This window comes from Branchiostoma belcheri, unplaced genomic scaffold, assembly GCF_001625305.1.
Source record: "Branchiostoma belcheri isolate BF01 breed outbred unplaced genomic scaffold, Haploidv18h27 scaffold68, whole genome shotgun sequence".
Lineage (NCBI taxonomy): Eukaryota > Metazoa > Chordata > Leptocardii > Amphioxiformes > Branchiostomatidae > Branchiostoma > Branchiostoma belcheri.
In genome coordinates, this window is record NW_017804331.1 from 752,961 (window position 1) to 773,971 (window position 21,011).

Consider the following 21,011-nt stretch of genomic DNA (forward strand, 5'->3'; position numbering starts at 1 on the left):
ATAGAGTCAAATACTTCTGCTCCAAACTGTGTCCTATCATACCCTCCTGTTAGCCTGCATCATCAGTGGTTTTCCCGCGTGTTTCTCGTTATGTCTGCGGAGGACATCGTCCAACATCAGCCCAATCCTTTTCTTGGCGGAGCTCATCTCCCCACCGCCGCACCCCTTCGTGAAGATCTTCCGCTCGCGCTCAGGCTCCTTCACCTCCACTTTTGGTCGCGGCTTTCTGGCCGGCAGCTTGAGCACACGCGTAGGAGCTGCTACCATGGGTGGGGGAGGAGGGGGTGGGGGGACTGCCCCCGCCCTGCCAGGGGGAGGGGGTGGGGGTGGTGTAGGTATGACCCCAGGGGGAGGGGGTGGTGCCATGGCGGCCATGGGTGGAGGGGGTGGTGGGAATGATGCGGCAGGCGGGGAGGGGAGGGATGGTTCAGGTGGAGGAGGAGGAGGAAAGTCTGCCTCTGGAGGAGGAGGAGGGAAGCTGAGGTCCTCAGGAGGAGGAGGAGAGGGGAGGGTACCGGGGGATGGGGGAGGAGGTAGTACTGTGGTGTCTGCAGGTGGAGATTTTGGTGTTGGTGGTTTTGTGCTGATGGCTACGGATGGAGGAGGTGGTGGCATCACTGACGCTGCGGATGGAGGAGGTGATGGCATTGCTGATGCTGCGGATGGAGGGATTCTGGCAGGTGGTGGTACTGATGAGGGGGATACTGGGGTAACAGGTGGCTTGGATGGTTGGGAAACTGGAGTGGGGGCCACTCTCGCTGGCGGGGCTTTTTCAACAGGCGATGGTAGTTTCGGGGCCTCAAATTCCTGTGCAAACTTGGGCGGTGGCAGTGCTCTTTCCACGGGACTAGCCTTGGGTGACGGTGGCTTTGGTGAAGGTGTTTTTGTCGCTGCAGTTGCCTCGAATGCCGCTGCAAACGCTCCTGTTGGCTGTGTAGGAGTGACTTGTGGCGGTACAGGTGATGTTACTGCTGCAGTTTGAGTCGGTGGCGGGCTGCGTTGTTTCGGAGTGGAAACTGCAGCAGGCGCCGCTTGAATGTCTTGGCTCACCGACGGCGTCTTGTTTTTAAGAGGCACCGGCGGCGGCACTTTTCTCGTCGGCGGCGGCGGCAGGGTTGCCTCGGAAATCACAGGTGGCGGCGTGACCTTCCCCTGCACGGGCGCGTAGACCTGCGACTGGGTCAAGTCCCGGGGTGGGGGGGCAGGGGGCGTCCTGATCCTGGGGGGTGGGGTCTGCGGTTTCTCCGGCGCTGCTTGGTGGTTGTTTGTAGGCGAGGACAGCTCGATGAACAGCTGGGACCTCTTTTTCTCTTTCGGAACCTCTGGTTGAATCTGAACTTCTTCCCTCGCCGTAGCGGCCGCTGCGTTGTTTCCCGTGATCTCGTCGTAAGAAGGCGGCTGACCGTAACAGTAATCCGGCGGGTGGTCCCGCTCGTCGAACGCGCTCTCAGACGCTTTCGCCTCCGCCTCTTTCCTCTTCTGGATCTCGTCGTAAGACGGGGGCCCGGCGTGCTCCTGCAGCGCGGGCTTGTGGTCTGTCGGGATGGGCACTTCCACGGAGAGCTCGCCCTTCTCCGTGATGGAGGCTGTGAGGGCCAGGGCGTCCACACCGGTCGGTAACGTGAACTCCCTGCTGAACTCCCGGCTGGCCTGCATGCCGCCGGCCGAGTCCTGCTGCTGCGTGCCGTGCACGATCAGCTTGTTGTCCAACGTTTTCACGTCGATGTCTCCGTAAGCGAAGTCTCTCAGGTTCAAGATCAGCTCGTACACACCTCTCTCGGGAACGGCAACGAACGTCCCCTCCACCGGCATCTGCGGCGCTTCCACGGCGCTGATTTCTCCGCCGCCGTCGTCCTCCAGCCGCTCGTGCAGCGCATCCTTGAACAGTTGTCCGAACGCGCTGGCGCCAAGCTTCGGCACGAGTTCGTTTCTCAGGCTGTCGAAGGCGTTCTGGAAGAAGTCGTCGCCGAACAAGTCGTCCTCCTTTTGAACGTCGCGCTGGAAAAAGTCGTCCCTGAAGAAATCGTCGTCCCGCTCGAAGAACCTATCGAAGAAGTCGTCGTCCAGAAGTCGCGACTGCAGCCTTGGCCGGCTGGACAGGGACGATCCGAACCCCCTGGACATGGCTGAGAATTTGGTCCACTATCTATGTCGGCGTGAAGAGACGAGACCCGTCCACAATGCAGAAGACGGTCTCCTGTAGATGTCCGGTTTTTGTGAAACGCCACGGACTTGGCCGCTTCGAGCAATGGAGCGGATTCCGGCAGTGGGAGAGGAGCCGATATTTCTAGAATGCAGACGAAAATAGAAGGGGCCTTGCTTTATTTGGCCATTGCGTACTGTACATAGGAGGGCGAAGTCAGGCCACAAATACCCTCTGCGCCATGGAGGCACAGTGGCATCTGGAGTATGTGGCAGCCACTGGGGGTGTATCATGTGTGCTTCACTGATAAACGTTTAATATTGGAGATGAACTGATGAAACGAAACTAACGTGAGCTTAGATAGCTGTGCTTGTCACGGTCTGTACATGTTGATGGCGATCTTTGTAGTTTTTTTTCTTAAGTCATAAAATTGTACTAAACTCAGTATGGAGAGTAACGACTACTAAGAACCAAGTGTGCAATGAGCATTAAGGGAAATGCTATTAGTACTTTGTCCGGTTTGAGCATCTTTTTCCTCAAACTGTATGATTCACTCAGTAGAATATAGTTTTAGTTACTCACGATCATCGGATATATCCTTTGTACTAAAAATAAAGGGCCTGCCAATTGCAGACATCAATGGAGTACTCCTGCAACGTCAGTGTGTGATATGATACAATTACACATCAGAGGATCATCTAACTACATACTATATATTTTCTTTGATGAGAAATCAAATCTATTGCTCAAATATCTCACAGCAAACTACGCAATGGGATGCACTTGGTACACTAGACGTTTGTGGAAATTTGCCAAAAGCTCAGTCAATCGCGACTCATTTCCACGATGTTTTTCTGAGAATTTGCAATGACAGTTGCGTGAAGCACGCCGATCGAGAACTTCGCATCCCCATTCGGCATCTGAAGCACGTGTTCGGCTCTGCGATAAATCAAACAACCATTCACACACGGTGATTCACAACGCTTCTCCCTGTCCTGGCCTCTACCGGGCACCGCGGATCGCTGGAAAAATAGCATGCCCGAAGCCAGGATTTTGAATGGGGGGTTCTTCCCACTGCTTGATCATGAGGGGACCGAAGGCGCGAGGTTCCTAGGGGGTCCGGGGGCATGCTCCTCCGGAAAATTTTGAAAAATGAACCTTCTAAAATGACATTTCGTGCATTTTTGAGAGGATTTCCAAGAAATAAGAGATAAATTTTTATTCAATCACAAAGGGAGCAGTTTTTCTACGATTCCAGTCCATCTTTTCAAGAAAAATCTTGGACCTTTACATAAAAAGTGGACCAAAAAGTGTGGACCTTTGAGCCTTGTGGGGGGGGGGGGTTCTTCCAACCCCCCCTGGCTACGGGCATGAATAGTTCGAATTGGCCAAAATAAGGGAATACCTGGGGAGTCGGCCGTGGGTCGCAAAATGTGCCCTCTCTTGCCGGCTGTTAAACTCCCGCGGCATACTATTCCCTTTATTTTGGCCAATTTCTAATCTCCAAGCAGATCTTTCGGTTGGGAAGACAGTGGCCAGCCTAATTGGCCAGTCTGGGACAATTTCCCACCCGGTGATATTGTTACAGACTGGCCATAACTGGATACTGTCTCCCCCACCGAAAGATCTGCTTGGAGATTGGCCAATTTTTACCATTTTCCTAGTCTCCACCAGACTTCTTTTGCGGGGTGAATAAATCGTAGAAATCGGCCTAAAAGGGTATTAATTGGCCAGAGAAGGTAGCTGGCCAGAGAAGCTCCATTTCCCCGCCGAGAAATCTGTGAGATCTCGGTATTCTACGATTTATTCACCCCGCAAAAGAAGTCTGGTGGAGACTACCATTTTCCAGCGATCCGCGGTGCCTGGTAGAGGCTATCCCTGTCCCTCAACATCAGAAGGCCAATGAATCACCCCGATGTTGAGAAGGGCGCAGCTGCGCGTTATAAACGTTTATGGAAGTCTGCGCCACCCAGTATTTGACCCTGTCCTTGGTACGATAGGAGTGAACCGAGGTCACGCCTCCAGAGATTGTAGCCTCCTTCGCAGACTTCTTGGGGTGGCGGGGGGGGGGTGGGTGATACGCACTTGTTTACAGTAACACGGCTAAGATTCTCTAATCACGGTAGCCTCTACCAGGCTTGAGGAGGCGGCTGGAAAGAGTAGAGAGATAAGCATGCCAAGGGAGTTTGGCCGTTGAGAGAACTCTATTTTGGCCGATTTCTACTCTTTCCAGCCGCCTCCTCAAGCCTGGTAGAGGCTATAATCACGGTGTCAGAGAGAGTTTTACCGTGGCCGCGGAGGGAGTCAGGCATCTGCTAGCGCGGGTGATACATTTCTGTGGAACAAGGCCTTCTCAAAAAAACAAAACAAAAAATTGAACCGCTGCCCCACTAGACGTCTGCAGAGGAGGCTAGCCGTGATGTGTTGTTCCGGCCTTGCCACGTCATTTCTCTGGATCGTTCTGATGACATCACTTCTGCCAGCGGGCGGATGTCTGCCCACGCTTTATAACGAAACTTTATTTGCAAAATCATGCCCGAAGGCTAATTGCTTTTACAATCAAGTATAATACTCATTGCAATACAGTAACAGGAGACAGGTAACAACTGTCTGGAAAAAACTTCTACTACTACGCTAGCTATTATGGGGTTCGACTAATCTCCAAGCAGATCTTTTGGTGGGGGTAAGACAGTATCAAATTGGCCAGTCTGTATCCATTTCCCCACCCCCACCAAAAGCAGATCTTTTGGTGGGGGTAAGACAGTATCAAATTGGCCAGTCTGTATCCATTTCCCCACCCTTGTTCATAAATTCCGCAAAAGCCAGCATGTGCCGGCTTGTCGTATACGTCACTAAGTACTGCCGCAAATTAACAATAACGATGATGATGAAATGGTTTATTGGGGATAAAAACACTGGCAGCCTTACATAGGCTGTGGTTCTTTATTTAACAATTCATTCATGTTAGACTCATTGACAACATAATACAAAATTAGTCCTGTGGTTTAGTAGCAGTTTTATTTTTGGCCGGAATTTTTTTTATTCTTGTTATCTTTTCATGTTTTGATGAATAAAAAAAAGTAGTCAAGACTGTTTAACTGCGCAAAAGCCAATTTCAAGATTGACTGGTTTTGGCTGGGCGTGCCCATCATCGTTATTTAACGTGCGCAAGGCAAGGCGCGGCCGATAAAGTTCATATTTCACCGATTTTGTCTTCCCTTAAAATCGCTTTACAAAAAAAATATCTAACCAAAAAGTTAGACGCTGCACGAAAGCCAAGCTTGTCTCTTATGTCCGAATCTTGAACTTGACGTTTTAAAGTAAGGTGGCGTACACGTGTGATTACGTCACATACCGAGTCCGGATTTCAAATTTCCCGCGCGCCGAATGTCAAAGGTCATCCCGGCGTCCCGTGCGCATGTGTAGGTGTATTTTCGTCGTTTTTGAACTCCAAGCGAACCGGCATATGCCTACTACTAGTATTTGCAGACCAGAGCACTTGTGGATTCACCCTGTGGACTTATTCGACAATCAAGACTAAGGTGACGACTACCTTTACTATATAATTTCCGTTCGCATCGTTTTAACTTCACGTTGCCCCAAGTAGAGTAAGAGTTACCGCCCCCCTCCCTCCCTCTCTGGGTTAGTGTGTGCGTCTGTGTGTGTGTGTCTGTAAACACAATAACTCGAGTAGGCTTGGACAGATTGTCTTGATATTTGGTAGAAAAGTTAATTTTAAGGCCTGTTTCTTGACAGTTCCGAGATGGGCAGGGTGCAGTGTATGACAACAATGACAATGTGATCAGTACAGTATACTGTAATATTAGTCTATTCCTAAAAAGTCTCTCCTAAAGAGACTCTGTTTACACAACCAAGTCTTTTATTCTACCAAAGTTTCGGTGACCGTCTGTCACCTAAGGCCTTCCTCAGGGCAATTCTGACTGGTTCAAATTGCCCTGAGGAAGGCCTTAGGTGACAGATGGTCACCGAAACTTTGGCAGAATAAAAGACTTGGTTGTGTAAAAAGAGTTTCTTTACTCAGTGTCTTACCAACCTGATGAAACTATTAATGGATAATATTCATCTTCAACACTTTCTTGACAGTTCTGAGATGGGCAGGCACAAGGACGACAGCGACTCGGATTCCAACGTCTCGAGCTCCTCAGGGTCCGACTCGGAGGAGGAGCAACTCAAGAAGAGCAAGAAGACGAAACAGGACACCCCGGCCAGCGTCAAGAAGGCGCTGAAGAGAGAGAAGAAACGCGAGAAGAAGAAGTCCAACAAGGAGAAAATCTCCATGGACGATTTTTACAGCCGCAACGCGGAGTTCAGGTCTGTATCTGTGTAGCCGGTATAACCGCCCTTCGGCGTAACACACCAGCTTCTGTATCTGTATAGCCGGTATAACCGCCCTTCTGCGTAACACACCAGCTTCTGTACTCAGTATCTGTATAGCCGGTATAACCGCCCATCTGCGTAACACACCAGCTTCTGTATCTGTATAGCCGGTATAACTGCCCTTCGGCGTAACACACCAGCTTCTGTATCTGTATAGCAGGTATAACCACTCTTCGGATAGCGATCCTGCCTCTGGACTAAGAGGTTGGGAGTTCGAATCCCGACTGTTGTCGCTCACCCAACATGCACGCTACTATTTAGGGTTGCAGTCCTTTTAAGCTGTGATCCACTGTTCACTGTGCTTGTTGAAAAGAGCTATGGGAATTTCCCTGGTGCAATAAACCTGTAAATACTGAACATAATGTCTGTCTTCTCTGTCACAACCAGTGGAAGATTAGCTCTTCAGTGAGCTACACTGGTTTGAGATCACGTTCACAATGCCCTTTAGTCTAGGTTTCTCTTCATTTCAGGTCATGGCTGCATGAGAAGAAGGGGAAATACTTCGACCAGCTGAAGTCTCCGCAGGCCAAGAAGCTGTTCAAGAAGTTTGTGAAGAAGTGGAACAAGAAGAAGCTGGACAAGAAGTACTACAAGGGGATGGACAACCTGGACACGAGCGCCTCGTCCAAGACGAACTACAAGTGGAAGTTTACGTCCACCCTGAGCAGTGCTGACTCGGACAGAGTGGCGGGCACGCGCTCCCAGGTTTGTTTGTTTGTTCGCGTATAATCAAAGAAATAAAATAAACATAACATAATCATAAACAAAAGGGTCGCAGGTTTGTTTGTTTGTTTATTGTTGTATCCACTACCTGAAACCTGACGAAAGGTAGTGGGTGCCACCTGAAACGTCTGAACGTTTCCAAATTCATGTCCAGTTGCTTGAGTAACTGTTTTTTGGCGTATCTCATTACCTGGATGTCTAACCTTCACCGACGAATATTTCAATAATGTTGTAAGTGCGAATGTGCTCCTAGGTTCGCAGCTGGAGCGGGAGCCAGGACGAACTTGACCAGCACAACGCGTCCGGCACCAGCGGGTTCTCTACGTTCGGAAAGTCTCCCGCGCCGGCCGAGAGAAGTTTCTCCAGTTTCTCCAGGTTCTTGAACACTACTCTGCCGTACTGTGTTAAGCTTTTGAATGGTGAAAAATGATTCACTTCATCAGTTTCACATATACAACCCTGCATATTATAACTTTAGACTATTTCTGTAATTTTAACTTGAAAGAAACATTCAATCAACTGTTTTTATATTGCATTATTGTATTTTTAACGTGTGGTAATTTTTAATGTAAACTAGATATGTAACGAATAGGTTTTTATCAAATGTAAAGAATCTTTATCAAATAGCTAATCTATAAGCGCATTTTGTGTTGTGTTTTAAAGCCTTCCCAACTCAGCCAAATATGGCTGCTTACAGGCTTTTGTGTACTTTTTGTAAGGCACAAATAAACCAGTCTCTCTCTCTCTTCTCCAGAACGCCGAGTCAGCATCAGGGCGGCGAGCGCCTGATCGGGCCGGTGATCGGACCCATGCCTCCTCCCCCACAGGTAGTGCTGCATATGCCTAAACCCAATTTTAGGTTCAGGTCCAGATTCAAGTCCAGAGGTTTAGGTTCAGTTCCGGACTTGTAAGTCCGGACCTAAACCCATGACGTATACATGTTGGCAACCTTGCAATGTTGTCTGGGTGAAACTTTGGCCACGTAACATGGACGCCAGTACTTGACGATGCCCGATGGCAATGGCGGAGACAATGTTTTCTTCATTTTGCAGCAAAGATTTTGCGATCTACGGAAGGTTTTAGGTGGTTTGGAAAGAAAAGGTGTATGTGAAATGGTCTTTTATGGTAATAAGTCTTGACTTTTAGGACTAAACATTCTTACAAGTCCGGATCCAAGTCCAGTGATCGGTCCCATGCCGCCCCCCCCCCCACAGGAATCCCCGACGGGCAGACCTGCAGTCCAGGCACACAAGCGGCCGTCGCCCGCCGCAAGCGCACCGGCACAGGACGAGTCCTACCTGATGGGCGGAGACAACTTCCTGGCCAAGATACAGGTACAGAATGTCCAGACTGTGCATGATGTACTAAAATTAAATGACTAATAAACTGGTGGTCGTATCAACCACTAAGTATCTGATACCAGCCCAGAAAAGAACAAGAAACAGTCATGCCTTCAAATATCAGAGTTATCAACCAAGAATTGAGGTATTCAAAAACTCGTATTTCCCCAGAAATATCATAGACTGGAACTCGTTGCCACCAAGCACAGTTGGGGCATCATCACTAGAAAGCTTTAAACAACTCCTGCAATCAAATGTGCAAAGGTCGAGTGTAACAAGTCGTTCGGTGTGATATAGCTAGCTGCTGCCGCGCGGCGTGCCAGCGAAGCTGGTGTGTTACACCGAAGATAAAGATACGGGGTTAGAAATACCAATCTGCTGTCTCGCCTGCGTGCCATCCTCCTTAGTCTCTGCTCGCTCCCTATTGTCGCTGGCTACCTGTCGGCCTTAGCTGCTCTTCCCAGAGGTCCAGTTGAGGGGGGGGGGGTTACGGGAACACAATAAATAAGTAAATAAAATTCGAATTACTACAAAAATAAATTACTAAATACCTAACATAATAATCACATCTTGTCCAAAAAAATCACAGTCCACAAATCAGTCCGCAAATCAAATTTCTCCACTACCGTATTCTTTGTTTGAAAGTTCTCACTGATGGAGCACACTGTGCATCCTCTGGTATGCTGTTCCAGATGGCACCCAGGCACTTTACAGAGAAATTTTCAATATTGCAGAATATTAGCCTGAGTGCTGTCCTCCATAGTAGCCAGCTACATTAGGGAGCCAGCGGAAACTTCGGAGGATGGCACCCAGGCTAGAAGACGATATAATTATAAGCAACCTGCAATTTTGCAGACTGAAAAAAATCAGGCCTATTGCATGTAAAATGTTTGCCAGCATGCAATGTCCTATGGGTTTTAGTGTTTGTTTGCAGAAAGTATTTCCGAATTGCAGAACAATATTTTGACATTATGCAATATTGCAGAACACTGAAAAAAAAGGTATTTCTCCCACTTCCGTCAGTGAAGGTTAGACATCTAGGTAATAAGATGTGCCAAAAGGTAGTGGACGCTACCTGAAACGTCTGACCATTTCCAAAATCATATCCAGTTGTTTGAGTACTGTTTTTTGGCGTATCTTTTATTAGTATGTTGTGTGGAAGGATGATATGTGGGTCTGATTACTAGCACATTTACAGGTAAGGTATGATTTTAGTTCTAGTAGCTTGTAGTGGGAGACAGCGGTGAAAGACCTTTAAAATGATAAATTCAGTCCATAGCATGGTGGATCTGGGTGGAGGTTCTAGACTCCTGTAGTTGTATTCAACCAGATATTTCTCCATGTGACTGTCAAATCTGGCCTTAAAGGTATTCACCAAATGTGCATTTACCATGCTAATATTGCACACTGAAAAGAAGTATTCAAACACGTTCAACCAGCACAAACAAAATCAGACTACCAAAACCAAAATCAAACTCTCAGAAAAAGTGCTTTATGTACAGGATGTCACAGTTGTGGAAAAACATAATTAGGCGGCAACTAGCAAAGTACTGGATTGTAAATAGTGAATTGTGTAAAGTTTGCCATGTACTGTTATTTTTGTACGTTTGTAATACATGTACGTAAATATGAATGTGTAGACCACAGGAAGAATAGCCTCTTAAGTCACACCAATTAAATTTCTTGGTTAACGGATTTTTCTAGAAAAATAATGGAGCGGGCGGGCGAAAAAAATAAAGATAAAAACAGGCCTAGGCATCGTATTATGGCCCAAAATGGTACGATAGGAGCCATGAAGTCAACACACCAGGCTGGTTCAAAATTTAAACAATGAATTTTGAACTTTTAATGATACCTCTGCATTGAAAGATGGAATGACTGTAACAACTAGGTAGAAAAGGACTGTTTTCAACTGTTCAGAGCAAAGTATGAGCATTTTGCAGTTGATTCTGAATTTTTATTTTTATTTTCAAATCAGAAAAAACGAAGCGGGCGAATCCGTTAACCAATAAATTAAATTGGTGTGGCCTGAAAAGAAGTATTTCTTCCACTGCAGGCCAAGAAAAGAAAGCTTGAGGAGAAGAGGCAGAAGCAGATCCAGGCTGCGTCTGAGAAAGTCCGCGAGCACCAGGCTAAGGAGAAGGAGAAGATGCAAGCTCTACTGGAGATGGCCCGCAGTAATCGCCATGAAAACTCACTCTGGAAGGACGCAAAGAAGTCTTAAAGATGCCACAACAAAACTTCACAGTTACATTGTTATTTGTATATAGAACTTGAGGCTGTAGTCAGTAAGGACGAAACTTGTAGGTTTGGAATTTTATGGCTCGCAGTAATCGCCACGAAAACTCACTCTGGAAGGACGCAAAGAAATCACAACAAAACTCAAGTTACATTGTACAGTCATATAGAACTTAAGGCTGAAGTTACACTACAACAGACCAGCAAATGGCTGGTTTCTTTACTGAAGTAGCCGGCCCACAAACTGTAAACTGGATGGCTAAACTCCCTTGGCGTGTTATATCTCTCTATTTGGCCAATTTCTACTATTTCCAGCCACGCCCTCAAGCCTGGTAGAGGCTATTACTGAAGTACAGTTTTAGCTTTCTGTCAGTAAGGACGAAACTTTTAGATAAGGAATGATGTTACACTACAACACAGACCTGTGCTATTCGCCATGATGAAAATGGCTGGTTTCTATATTGAAGTACATTTTTAAGTTTCCATGTGTTGCCAGTGCCAGATGATTTAGGACTCTGGCATGTTGTCTGTGATAAAGTCCAGATCATGTCATCAGTCATCAATGTTAGCTTTCTCTGACATTAGCTCAATTGGTAGAGTGCTTGCTTTGTAACCGGGAGGTCGTGAGTTCAAACCCCGGCCAGGTCATACCAAAGACTTAAAAAATGGTACACACTTCTTTCTCTGCTTAGCACTCAGCACATATGAGAAAGAATGTGGGAAGGTCAAACACACAGCACTACCAGTGGACCAGCCCCCTGCTGTAGTGCCCTGCACAACTGTGTGTCGCCCAAGGGCTACGGAAATGGACATGGGCACCAAACCCTTTATGCTTTGCATAGAGCACGAGAGACCTTTTCTGTCATTAAGGACGAAACTTGTAGATTTGGAATTTTTTGGCTCGGAGTAATCGCCACGAAAATGTACTTTGGAAGGACATAAAGAAATCTTGAAAAATACTGCCCAAAGATATCTTAAGTCACATTGAACTTGAGGCTGTCCAGTTACAATACAACACCGACTAATGCTGCAAAAACCTGGTTTCTACTGTAGAACAGATCTGATGATTTAGGACTCTTAGGGCACATTGTTCGTGATTTAGTTTGTTATAATTTTAGCTTTCAGTTCAAGCATGAAACTCAAGATATTTGGGATTTTAGACTGGCAAGGCAGGAAATGCTTCCTTGGGACATTGTCAACTGTTTCTACAAATATTGTGTTAATTGTACATGTACAGCTATGACTAGTGTATTTGTACTAGTGAAGTTACCCACGGTAGCTTACATGTAACGTTATATGCTGCAGGGGCTTTCTTCAGTTTATTCTGTTAACTTGGGAATGCAGTCTCAGTAGTTACCTAATGCCAAAGATGTATATAGCCTTCAGTTTATTTGAATGTTTGTAATATAATGTTATACTTACTACCGGTAGTACTTGTACTTGTATATCATGTAAATGTCCTAAAACTTTACTGGTAGGTTTGTCTAATACTGTACGATCAAACATATAATAAGTAACTACCATATGTGTGGCTGTTACATGCATTTCTGTGGTGCTTTGTTTGACCTGAGCCACAGTACAGATGATAATGTCATCCTTTTGTTAAAGTTAAAGGAAAGTTAACACCTATGTTTTGACAGAACCAAGATAGATGTATCCGGGATAGTTTGGCAATAGTAGCTTTGATTTGAGTTTTACCATTCCTGTTGCATCTAGAGTTTGGTTAGTTTGGTGAAGCTACGAACATCCTACTGTACCTTAGAAAATGACAGCAACCATGGTGCTCTGTGAATATCACTAAGCTCTTGAAAAGAAAGAAAGACAGAACTGAACTGGTTTTAGATTGTGTTTTACCAGATTTTCGTCAATATTTAATTTTAGTACAGTACAAGGATGTGCTATCTTGTTCTGGAGGTAAAAAGGCTTGTTGCAAAAGTAAAATCAACTTGCTCCAAATGCTAATAATTGAAGATCAATAATTCAAAATAAAACATCAAGTTGAAGCCTATTCCATCATCAGGTTGACAAGCACTTATTTGTGCACAAATACTTTCAACAAACATGTTGTACATGTCATTACATGGAACCATGTCAAATGTAGCAAGATTGCAGATAAGGCCACACCAATTTAATTTGTTGTTTCTCGGATTTTTTCAGAAAAAAATCAGGAGCGACAGGGCGAAAAAAAACAAAAAACAGGCCAAGGCATCCTATGATAGCCAGAAATGTTACAATATCAGCCATGAAGTGAACATACCAGGCTGGTTTATATTGAAAACAATAGATTTTGAACTTGTAATGAAACAAAATTGCCTTGTTACATTGAAAAACTTAAAAACTAGGAAGAACAGGACTTTTTTCAACCGTTGGGGCCAAAATATGTCTTTCATTGAGCATTTTGAAGTTAATTTAGAACCAAAAAAATTTTTTTTAGCATATTGGAAAAAAATGGACAGGGCGATCCGAGAAGCAACAAATTAAACTGGTGTGGCCTAAGAATGTCATGGTTGTTCATTCAGATGACAAATTCAGACTCTGTTTCTGAACCTTTTATTAAAATACAACACGAAAGTACAATCTCAATACCACTGGTTTCCCCGTACTTATTTTACAACACCTGCCTGAGTCATTCCTTGCTGATCCACTGCTTGCAAACGGTTGTCTGTGTTCTATTAACTTTCTTGTATGTAATAATCTGATCTCCCCAGTATAGTTACGAGACAATACCATATCTGAAAGGACCATTGTAGATATAGGCAAGTCAGTATTGTGGTATATGACCTGCATTAAACAGGGCTGATAGAAATATTACAAATGTTTCGATGTAATGAAATTGCTACAGTTCCACTACAGTACTTTCCACTTTGTTACATAAATAGTATGTAGCCTAGACCTTCACCTATGACTACTACATTGCAGTGTACAAAATACTTTTTTGAACGGCAAAAATTAGGTTGCCCATCAGAATTTTAGGTTGCCCCACCTATAATAATAAGTTACTACTTTCCTCAAATTAAGTCATGTTACATACATATACCTAGGATTTGACAATATTTCTAACAGCCTTTAGTTAACTGATACTAGTACATGTAATAGTCATTGATACCTAAAATTAAAAAGCATCTGCGGGATATTGTGGTGCAAGCCAAGTGGGCATGACTTTTTTTTGGGGGGGGGGGTTCTTAAAATTCAGGTAGCTAGGTTCAAAAATAGGTTGCCCCAAGTAGAATTTGGTTGCCCGGGGCAACCAGGTATTTTACACGCTGCATTGTATCAAAACTCATACCCATTGAACTGCACATATCAATTGACCAGCACCTGTGCATGAAAGTTTATCATGGCACTAAGGCCATACCAATTTAATTTCTTGGTTAACGGATTCGCCCGCTTCATTTTTTTCTGATTTGCAAATAAAAATTCAGAATCAACTGCAAAATGCTCATATTTTGCCATAGTTACATATATTAGTTACTTTGTCCTGTATTATGTAGATGTAGATGTAGATAGTTGTCATTCGCTGATGTCAAAATCACTATTTTACAACTAGTATTGTTTCCTGACATGTAGATATATGAGAATGGCGTCATGTGCGCTTCTTCCTGGCCCTGAGCATCTCTTGTTCCAGGAGGAGTTTCGTGTCGACATCTCTGTCCTGGTACCGCTGGTCGCTGCCGGCCGGCTCCAGGTACCACAGTCCCACTACCATCAGCACCAGCGACACTCCTGGGCAGGTAGGGCATATTTGCATATCAATCAATAGTTCATGCTTACAAACCTGCCTTTCTGACAATTCTCCAGTGTCACTGACGAAACGTCTAACCTTTTCCGTTCACATCCAGTTGCCTGAGTAGCTGTTTTTTGGCGTATCTTATTACCTTAGCCTGACTAATCGCGCTCCTGGCGGCCGGCCGCCCCAAAGTTGCCACATCTTGGGGTAGGGGTCATTAACCTCTGGCCGAGAGCTTGTGTAACACAGGCTATTATTACCTGGATGTCTAACCTTCACATACATATTAGGACATACATCAAGCAAGATCAACTACAGTCAGCAGAAAAGCAACCATCCATTTTAGATGAAAAGCAACATTGGGTGACCTGTGTATCGTTGCAATTTCAATAAAAAAAAACAAAAGCTCTGGACAACATATACATGTACGAGAAAATCATTGTATATGTACTAACCTGATTGTAACACAATATCGAAGACATATACTAGCCTTTATAGTAATTTGGATGTTAAGTTATATTCTATACATCTTATAGATTATACATGTACCATAACCTATTCCATGTTTGTCTTTATCAAGTAGGTTGAATTCACAGCCTAGAAGATGTTTCCGATTTTCTGAAGAATCCCATGATGAACATTTACCTGAAACTATGATGGGGGTGATGACGCCGATGTCAAGAGCGGCTGTCTGGTACACGAATGTCTCCAGTAGGAAGTGGCCGAGGGCAAGAACAAAGGACGACATGGTGATGTAGTAAAGCCTGCAGAACAGCAAAGGTGAACATCCTGCGTGATAAGGCCACACCAATTTAATTTTATGGATGACATCCTCTGAAGACCCCCAAACTAGTGCGCGCGGGCGAATAAAAAAAAATTCAGGCCAAAAATAAAAATGCTATTAAACCACAGGAATACAAAGCTGGTATTGTGAATTCGCGGAAGTACTTAACGACATATACGGCAAGCTGGCACATGCTGACTTTTTGCGGAATTTATGAATCGGCACTGTACATATGTACTGAGTTCTTGAGTCGACGATCGTGAAGCTTCGAATTCGATAGCCTGAGTGCTCGCCTCCGTATTGTCGCTAACTACCATGGACTACCCAGGCCTAGAGCCAAGCCAGAGCCTCGGAAGACGTAATTTTTTTTTTTTTTTACTTTAGGCCGACAGGCGAAAATCAATGCGCGCGTGGATGTCATCCATAAAATTAAGTCGGTGTGGCCTAACTGCATATTGTGCATAGATTTTAATTGTGTAATCGTCTTCGAATATGTCTTAAGTGTATTTGCCTATGTTGTTTCATGTGTACAATGAAGAGTGTCACAAATCATTATTTTAATGCTCTATGTACTATGTAATAAGGCCACACCAATTTAATTTCTTGGTTAACGGATTTTTCTAGAAAAATAATGGAGCGGGCGGGCGAAAAAAAAATAAAAATAAAAACAGGCCTAGGCATGCTATTATGACCCAAAATGGTACGGTATAGGAGCCATGAAGTCAACACACCAGGCTGGTTCAAAATTTGAACAATGAATTTTGAACTTTTAATGATACCATTGCATTGAAAGATGGAATAACTGTAACAACTAGGATGAAAAGGACTGTTTTCAACTGTTCAGGGCAAAATATGAGCATTTTGCAGTCGATTCTGAATTTTTATTTTTATTTGCAAATCAGAAAAAAAATGAAGCGGGCGAATCCGTTAACCAACAAATTAAATTGGTGTGGCCTAAGGACGAAATTCGGGTATTTGCCCGCGAGAACCTTACCGAATAAAATTTGACTTGATTGATTAAAAAGATGGTAACATCCGTGTCCATAATATCACCAGGGTCCATAATATCGCCACCTTGAGAAATAGTGTGCTTTAAGATATTTTTACTGCAACATACCCTAGTTATGTACATTTGAGGTGTGCAGGAGTGCATACCAAAAGTATGTTGCAGTAAAAATATCTTAAAGCACACTATTTCTCAAGGTGGCGATATTATGGACCCTGGTGATATTATGGACACGGATGTTAAGTCATGTCATCCACACATTGCTGCTAGTTTTATGATTGACTTTTATTCAGGCTTTAGTTCCCTTACATTGTATTGCTTTCTAGTGTATATTGAACTGTACAATCGTAGTAGTTTAACTACTAGTAGTTTAATTGTAACTGTATAATTTATTCCTTTTATTGCAGGATACGCTCTTCATCCAAGATTTTAATTTACTTACTAGTATCTTGTATTACGCCTGTACTAAGCCTTTACCAGCTGAATCTGCCCGTGTAATGACTTGTATCATTGCCAGCAGATGCCAAATATTACAGGAAAAACAGACGGCAGAAATGCAGAATTTGGAAGGGTGACCTCCAGTCTTATTGCAGAGCCAATAGAGTGGTCATTTGGTGGAATAATCGTCCAGTTTGACTGGACAAACACGTGAAACAGAAGCAACTGATGTACAACGACAGAGTTCTAGACCATCCCCTGAAAGCCTGGGATGTCAGTGCATTGAAAGGAAAGAGCAGCCTAAGGCCACACCAATTTAATTTCTTGGTTAACGGATTCGCCCGCTTCATTTTTTTCTCATTTGCAAATAAAAATAAAAATTCTGAATCAACTGCAAAATGCTCATATTTTGCCCTGAACAGTTGAAAACAGTCCTTTTCATCCCAGTTGTTGAAGTTATTCTATCTTTCAATGCAACGGTATCATTAAAAGTTCAAAATTCATTGTTTAAATTTTGAACCAGCCTGGTGTGTTGACTTCATGGCTCCTATCGTACCATTTTGGGCCAAAATAGGATGCCTAGGCCTGTTTTTATTTTATTTTTTTTCGCCCGCCCGCTCCATTATTTTTCTAAGAAAATCCGTTAACCGAGAAATTAAATTGGTGTGGCCTAAACTGGAACTGCAAAGGCTGTTCCTACCCGGCCAAAGGAATCTATTCTAATCTATACTTACGATTTGTTGGTGATGTCTAGAGCACAGTACAGCCTGACTACAGCAGCCAGCAGAGTCCACATGCCAAACAGTCGCGCCTGCAGTCCGTTTACTTCAGGACAGAGCATCGTATAGGTAAGTTTTTATTACATGCAATCTTCTATGTAAATGCTAAAAAAAATTGGGACGTAGCCTAATTATGTCTTATGGCACGTTTGGGATCAACTTTTACAAGCTAGGGGTTAACACATTTTATATATAAACGTTACTCAGCAAAAAACATTACCATCACACATACTAACGTTCTTGCTATGAAAAATAAAACATGCTTCAGTCATACTTTTTGCCAATACATAGCAAATGAGTTTCAGATTCAGTGTGTATATTCAATTGTAGGAATAATTTGCTCCCATTTATTATTGATATGCATCATTCCGCCTTGAACAATGAGTGTAGCACTCAATGTCTGATGTTGTGGCCATGTGCAGCATCTAGTGTGGCTATATACCATTAACCACTACAATAATGGTCTGCATAACTGGTGCAATACCTCAATTGGATAGAGTGCTTTGTAACCGGGAGGTCGTGAGTTCAAACCCCGGCCGGGTCATACCACAGACTTTAAAAAAGGTAAATACATGTACTGCTTTCTCTGCATCTATGAGAAAGAGTATGGGAAAGTCAAAAACACCACACTACCGGCAGGCTAGCCCCCTGCTGTAGTGCTTGCACAACTGTGTGGCCCAAGGGCTACAGAAATGGAGATGGGCACCACCACTATGCTCTGTACACGGGACTACAACAATAATAGCCACATAGAGAATGGCAAGTTACCGAGCTCAGGTGTCCCTGTGTAGAGTCGCTCGGCCAGGAAGTCGTGGTTCCTGAAGCACTGCAGAGTGTTGCCGAACGCCATGACTGCCACCACAGCCAACCAGCCGCGTAGAGTGGCCAACATCTGGACAGGAGTCAAAGTTACAGTTCTGTATCGGTATAGCCTGTAAAACCGCCCTTCGGCGTAACACACCAGCTTCGCAGGCACGCGGCGCGGCAGCAGCTGGCTATATCACACCGAACGGCTTGTTACGCTCAATCTTTGCACATTTGATTGCAGGAGTTGTTTAAAGTTTTCTAGTGATGATGCCCCAACTGTTCTTGGTAGCAACGAGTTCCAGTCTACGATAGTTCTGGGGAAATACGAGTTTTTGAATACCTCAATTCTTGGTTGATAACTCTGATATTTGAAGTTTTATTAGTCTCCACCAGACTCCTTTGCAGGCTGAATCATGAATGAATTGTAGAAATTTGCCTAAAAAGAATGTAGCTGGCCAGGGGAGTTGGCCGGCTATAGAGGGTCCGGTTTGCCTGCTGGTATGTGTAATAAAAGTTAGTAACTCAAGAACTGAAGTTTAATGCTGGCAATGAGTTTGAGTAATCAAAAGGAAAATGTTCTCTATATCATAAAGTCTACCCGGTGCTGTGAAATTGGCTTAGGCGTCATGGCCCTGTCCTTGGTGCTGAATGACATTCACAGTAACGGCCGTTAATACTAGTACATGTACTACTATTAACTACTAGTAGTGTTTCCAGATCCAAAGACGCAAGGATTGACTTCGCCCATATAATCTATATGGCTGAATAATATTATATTTATCCGTTATTTATTTAACGTTATCTATTTATTTAATCTTCAGACAGCTGGGTAGACCATTCAATTTGACACATAACTCCACGCTACAGCTTCTGTATTCTCAATATTTCAAGCAAAATTGGAACACGGTGCTATTGCTAACGTTACGTGTATAACGTTAAACTGGCCAAATTGCCATTTTACAACATAGTACCTTTGGACGACAAACGTGCATGTTGAAATGTGAGATCTTGATCACTAAAAACATGGGACTACAGGTCCTAAATTTTTCATGTATAAAATGCAATCAAGACACTTTGTAACACTGACATCATACGCAGTGTCAGGGTATACCAATGCAACAAACGGTCTTTAAGTATCTCACCTTGTCCTGAGTGATCTTGTAGCGTTCGAGTCAAACATGGGTCTACATCTGTGTCCACCAGGGTCCATAATATCACCAGGGTCCATAATATCGCCACCTTGAGAAATAGTGTGCTTAAAGATATTTTTACTGCAACAAACCCTTAAGTATGTACATTTGATGTGTGAAGGAGTGTGCATACCAAAAGTATGTTGCAGTAAAAATATCTTTACGCCGTGGCTATATACACTCCCGGTGTGTATATAAAAGACAAATAGATTTTATATACACTCCGAAATACTAGCCTCCTTGGTAGGCCCAAAACTTGGGTTTTTGTGAGTGTTTGAGGATTCAGGGGCACCAAGTTTAAACCTCGGTCTTCAAGTTTATCTTATTGGATGATGAAAATCAGAAAACAACACGGAAATCTCCACCGAAGTTCGGTCGAGCGGACCGCCCCGCCCCGCTTGCGCGGGGCCCGGGACCCTCCGCTCCCGGCGGCGGCGGCGAGACCGGTCGCGCGCCCCTGGCGTCCTCGCTACCTGGTTGATCCTGCCAGTAGTCATAGGCTTGTCTCAAAGTTTAAGCCATGCACGTGCAAGTTTAAACTGTCTCAGTGAAACTGCGAATGGCTCATTAAATCAGTTATGGTTCCTTTGATCGTCACATCCTACATGGATAACTGTGGTAATTCTAGAGCTAATACATGCGGAAGAAGCGCCGACCTCACGGTCTGGCGTGCATTTATCAGACCAAGACCAACCCGGGGTTCGCCCCGGTCCCTTTGGTGACTCCGGATAACACAGCCGATCGCGCGGTCTTCGCACCGGCGACAGATCATTCGAATGCCCTATCAACTTTCCGGGAGTGTATATAAAAGACAAATAGATCTTATATACACACCCGGAGTGTATATAAAAGACAAATAGATTTTATATACACTCCCGGAGTGTATATAAAAGACAAATAGATTTTATATACACTCCCGGAGTGTATATAAAAGACAAATAGATTTTATATACACTCCGGGAGTGTATATAAAAGACAAATAGATTTTATATAACGTTACACTCCGGGAGTGTATATAGCCACGTTCATATCTTTAAGCACACTGTTTCTCAAGGTGGCGATATTAATTATTATGGACCCTGGTGATATTATGGACACAGATGTAACTTACACTAGTTACAGGTCCCAAACGTAACGTATAAAACGCTATCAATATTCGATGTAACAGTGACAACACTAATATGATAATTTTAGCTGTCTTAGGGAACTCTGAGGGAATGCAAATGCAACAAACTGTCCGAGTATCTCACCTTGTCCCTGAGTGATCTTGTAGCGTTCCAGTCAAATATTAGAAAGACGTCCCCGGTCACAGACTAGCCCAGCTGATCAGACCTGTTCACAACCTTAGCGGGAACTACTTTTCCGAACAATATCGAACTTTTGAAAAGGATACGAAAACGTAACGTTGAATGAAGAATGCACTTCAAAATAAGTCATT

General features: G+C 44.1%; 3 protein-coding genes across 3 annotated transcripts; 1 reads left to right on the forward strand and 2 right to left on the reverse strand.

Annotated features, from left to right (window-relative positions):
- Positions 1–36: 36 nt before the first annotated feature.
- On the reverse strand, positions 37–2,441 carry LOC109483993 (formin-like protein 20). The gene has a single exon (XM_019787149.1). It carries the CDS (start codon positions 2,122–2,124, stop codon positions 37–39), a length of 2,088 nt encoding a protein of 695 aa, XP_019642708.1. The 5' UTR covers positions 2,125–2,441.
- Positions 2,442–5,531: 3,090 nt separating this feature from the next.
- On the forward strand, positions 5,532–10,998 carry LOC109484078 (transcriptional regulator ATRX homolog). Its single transcript, XM_019787290.1, has 7 exons — positions 5,532–5,685; positions 6,248–6,475; positions 7,012–7,246; positions 7,518–7,639; positions 8,019–8,091; positions 8,479–8,598; positions 10,661–10,998. Exons 2-7 carry the CDS (start codon positions 6,255–6,257, stop codon positions 10,826–10,828), a joined length of 939 nt encoding a protein of 312 aa, XP_019642849.1. The 5' UTR covers positions 5,532–5,685; positions 6,248–6,254; the 3' UTR covers positions 10,829–10,998.
- Positions 10,999–14,318: 3,320 nt separating this feature from the next.
- LOC109484009 (probable ergosterol biosynthetic protein 28) lies at positions 14,319–20,963 on the reverse strand. Its single transcript, XM_019787165.1, has 5 exons — positions 20,824–20,963; positions 18,345–18,468; positions 17,532–17,622; positions 15,215–15,333; positions 14,319–14,565 (listed from the first exon to the last, which is right to left on the reverse strand). The coding sequence occupies exons 2-5, from the start codon at positions 18,466–18,468 to the stop codon at positions 14,426–14,428; spliced, it is 474 nt and encodes a 157-aa protein (XP_019642724.1). The 5' UTR covers positions 20,824–20,963; the 3' UTR covers positions 14,319–14,425.
- Between the last annotated feature and the right edge of the window lie 48 nt (positions 20,964–21,011).

Bases quoted from the DNA above. Each gene is read 5' to 3' on its own strand.
- LOC109483993 (XM_019787149.1), bottom strand. From the start codon at position 2,124: ATGTCCAGGGGGTTCGGATCGTCCCTGTCCAGCCGGCCAAGGCTGCAG.
- LOC109484078 (XM_019787290.1), top strand. From the start codon at position 6,255: ATGGGCAGGCACAAGGACGACAGCGACTCGGATTCCAACGTCTCGAGC. The intron at 6,476-7,011 runs GTCTGTATCTGT...TCTTCATTTCAG, and splicing joins AGCCGCAACGCGGAGTTCAG to GTCATGGCTGCATGAGAAGA. The intron at 7,640-8,018 runs GTTCTTGAACAC...TCTCTTCTCCAG, and splicing joins AGTTTCTCCAGTTTCTCCAG to AACGCCGAGTCAGCATCAGG.
- LOC109484009 (XM_019787165.1), bottom strand. From the start codon at position 18,468: ATGTTGGCCACTCTACGCGGCTGGTTGGCTGTGGTGGCAGTCATGGCG. The intron at 17,623-18,344 runs GTAACTTGCCAT...TCTGTCCTGAAG, and splicing joins CACAGGGACACCTGAGCTCG to TAAACGGACTGCAGGCGCGA. The intron at 15,334-17,531 runs GTAAGTATAGAT...GCTGTTCTGCAG, and splicing joins CTAGACATCACCAACAAATC to GCTTTACTACATCACCATGT.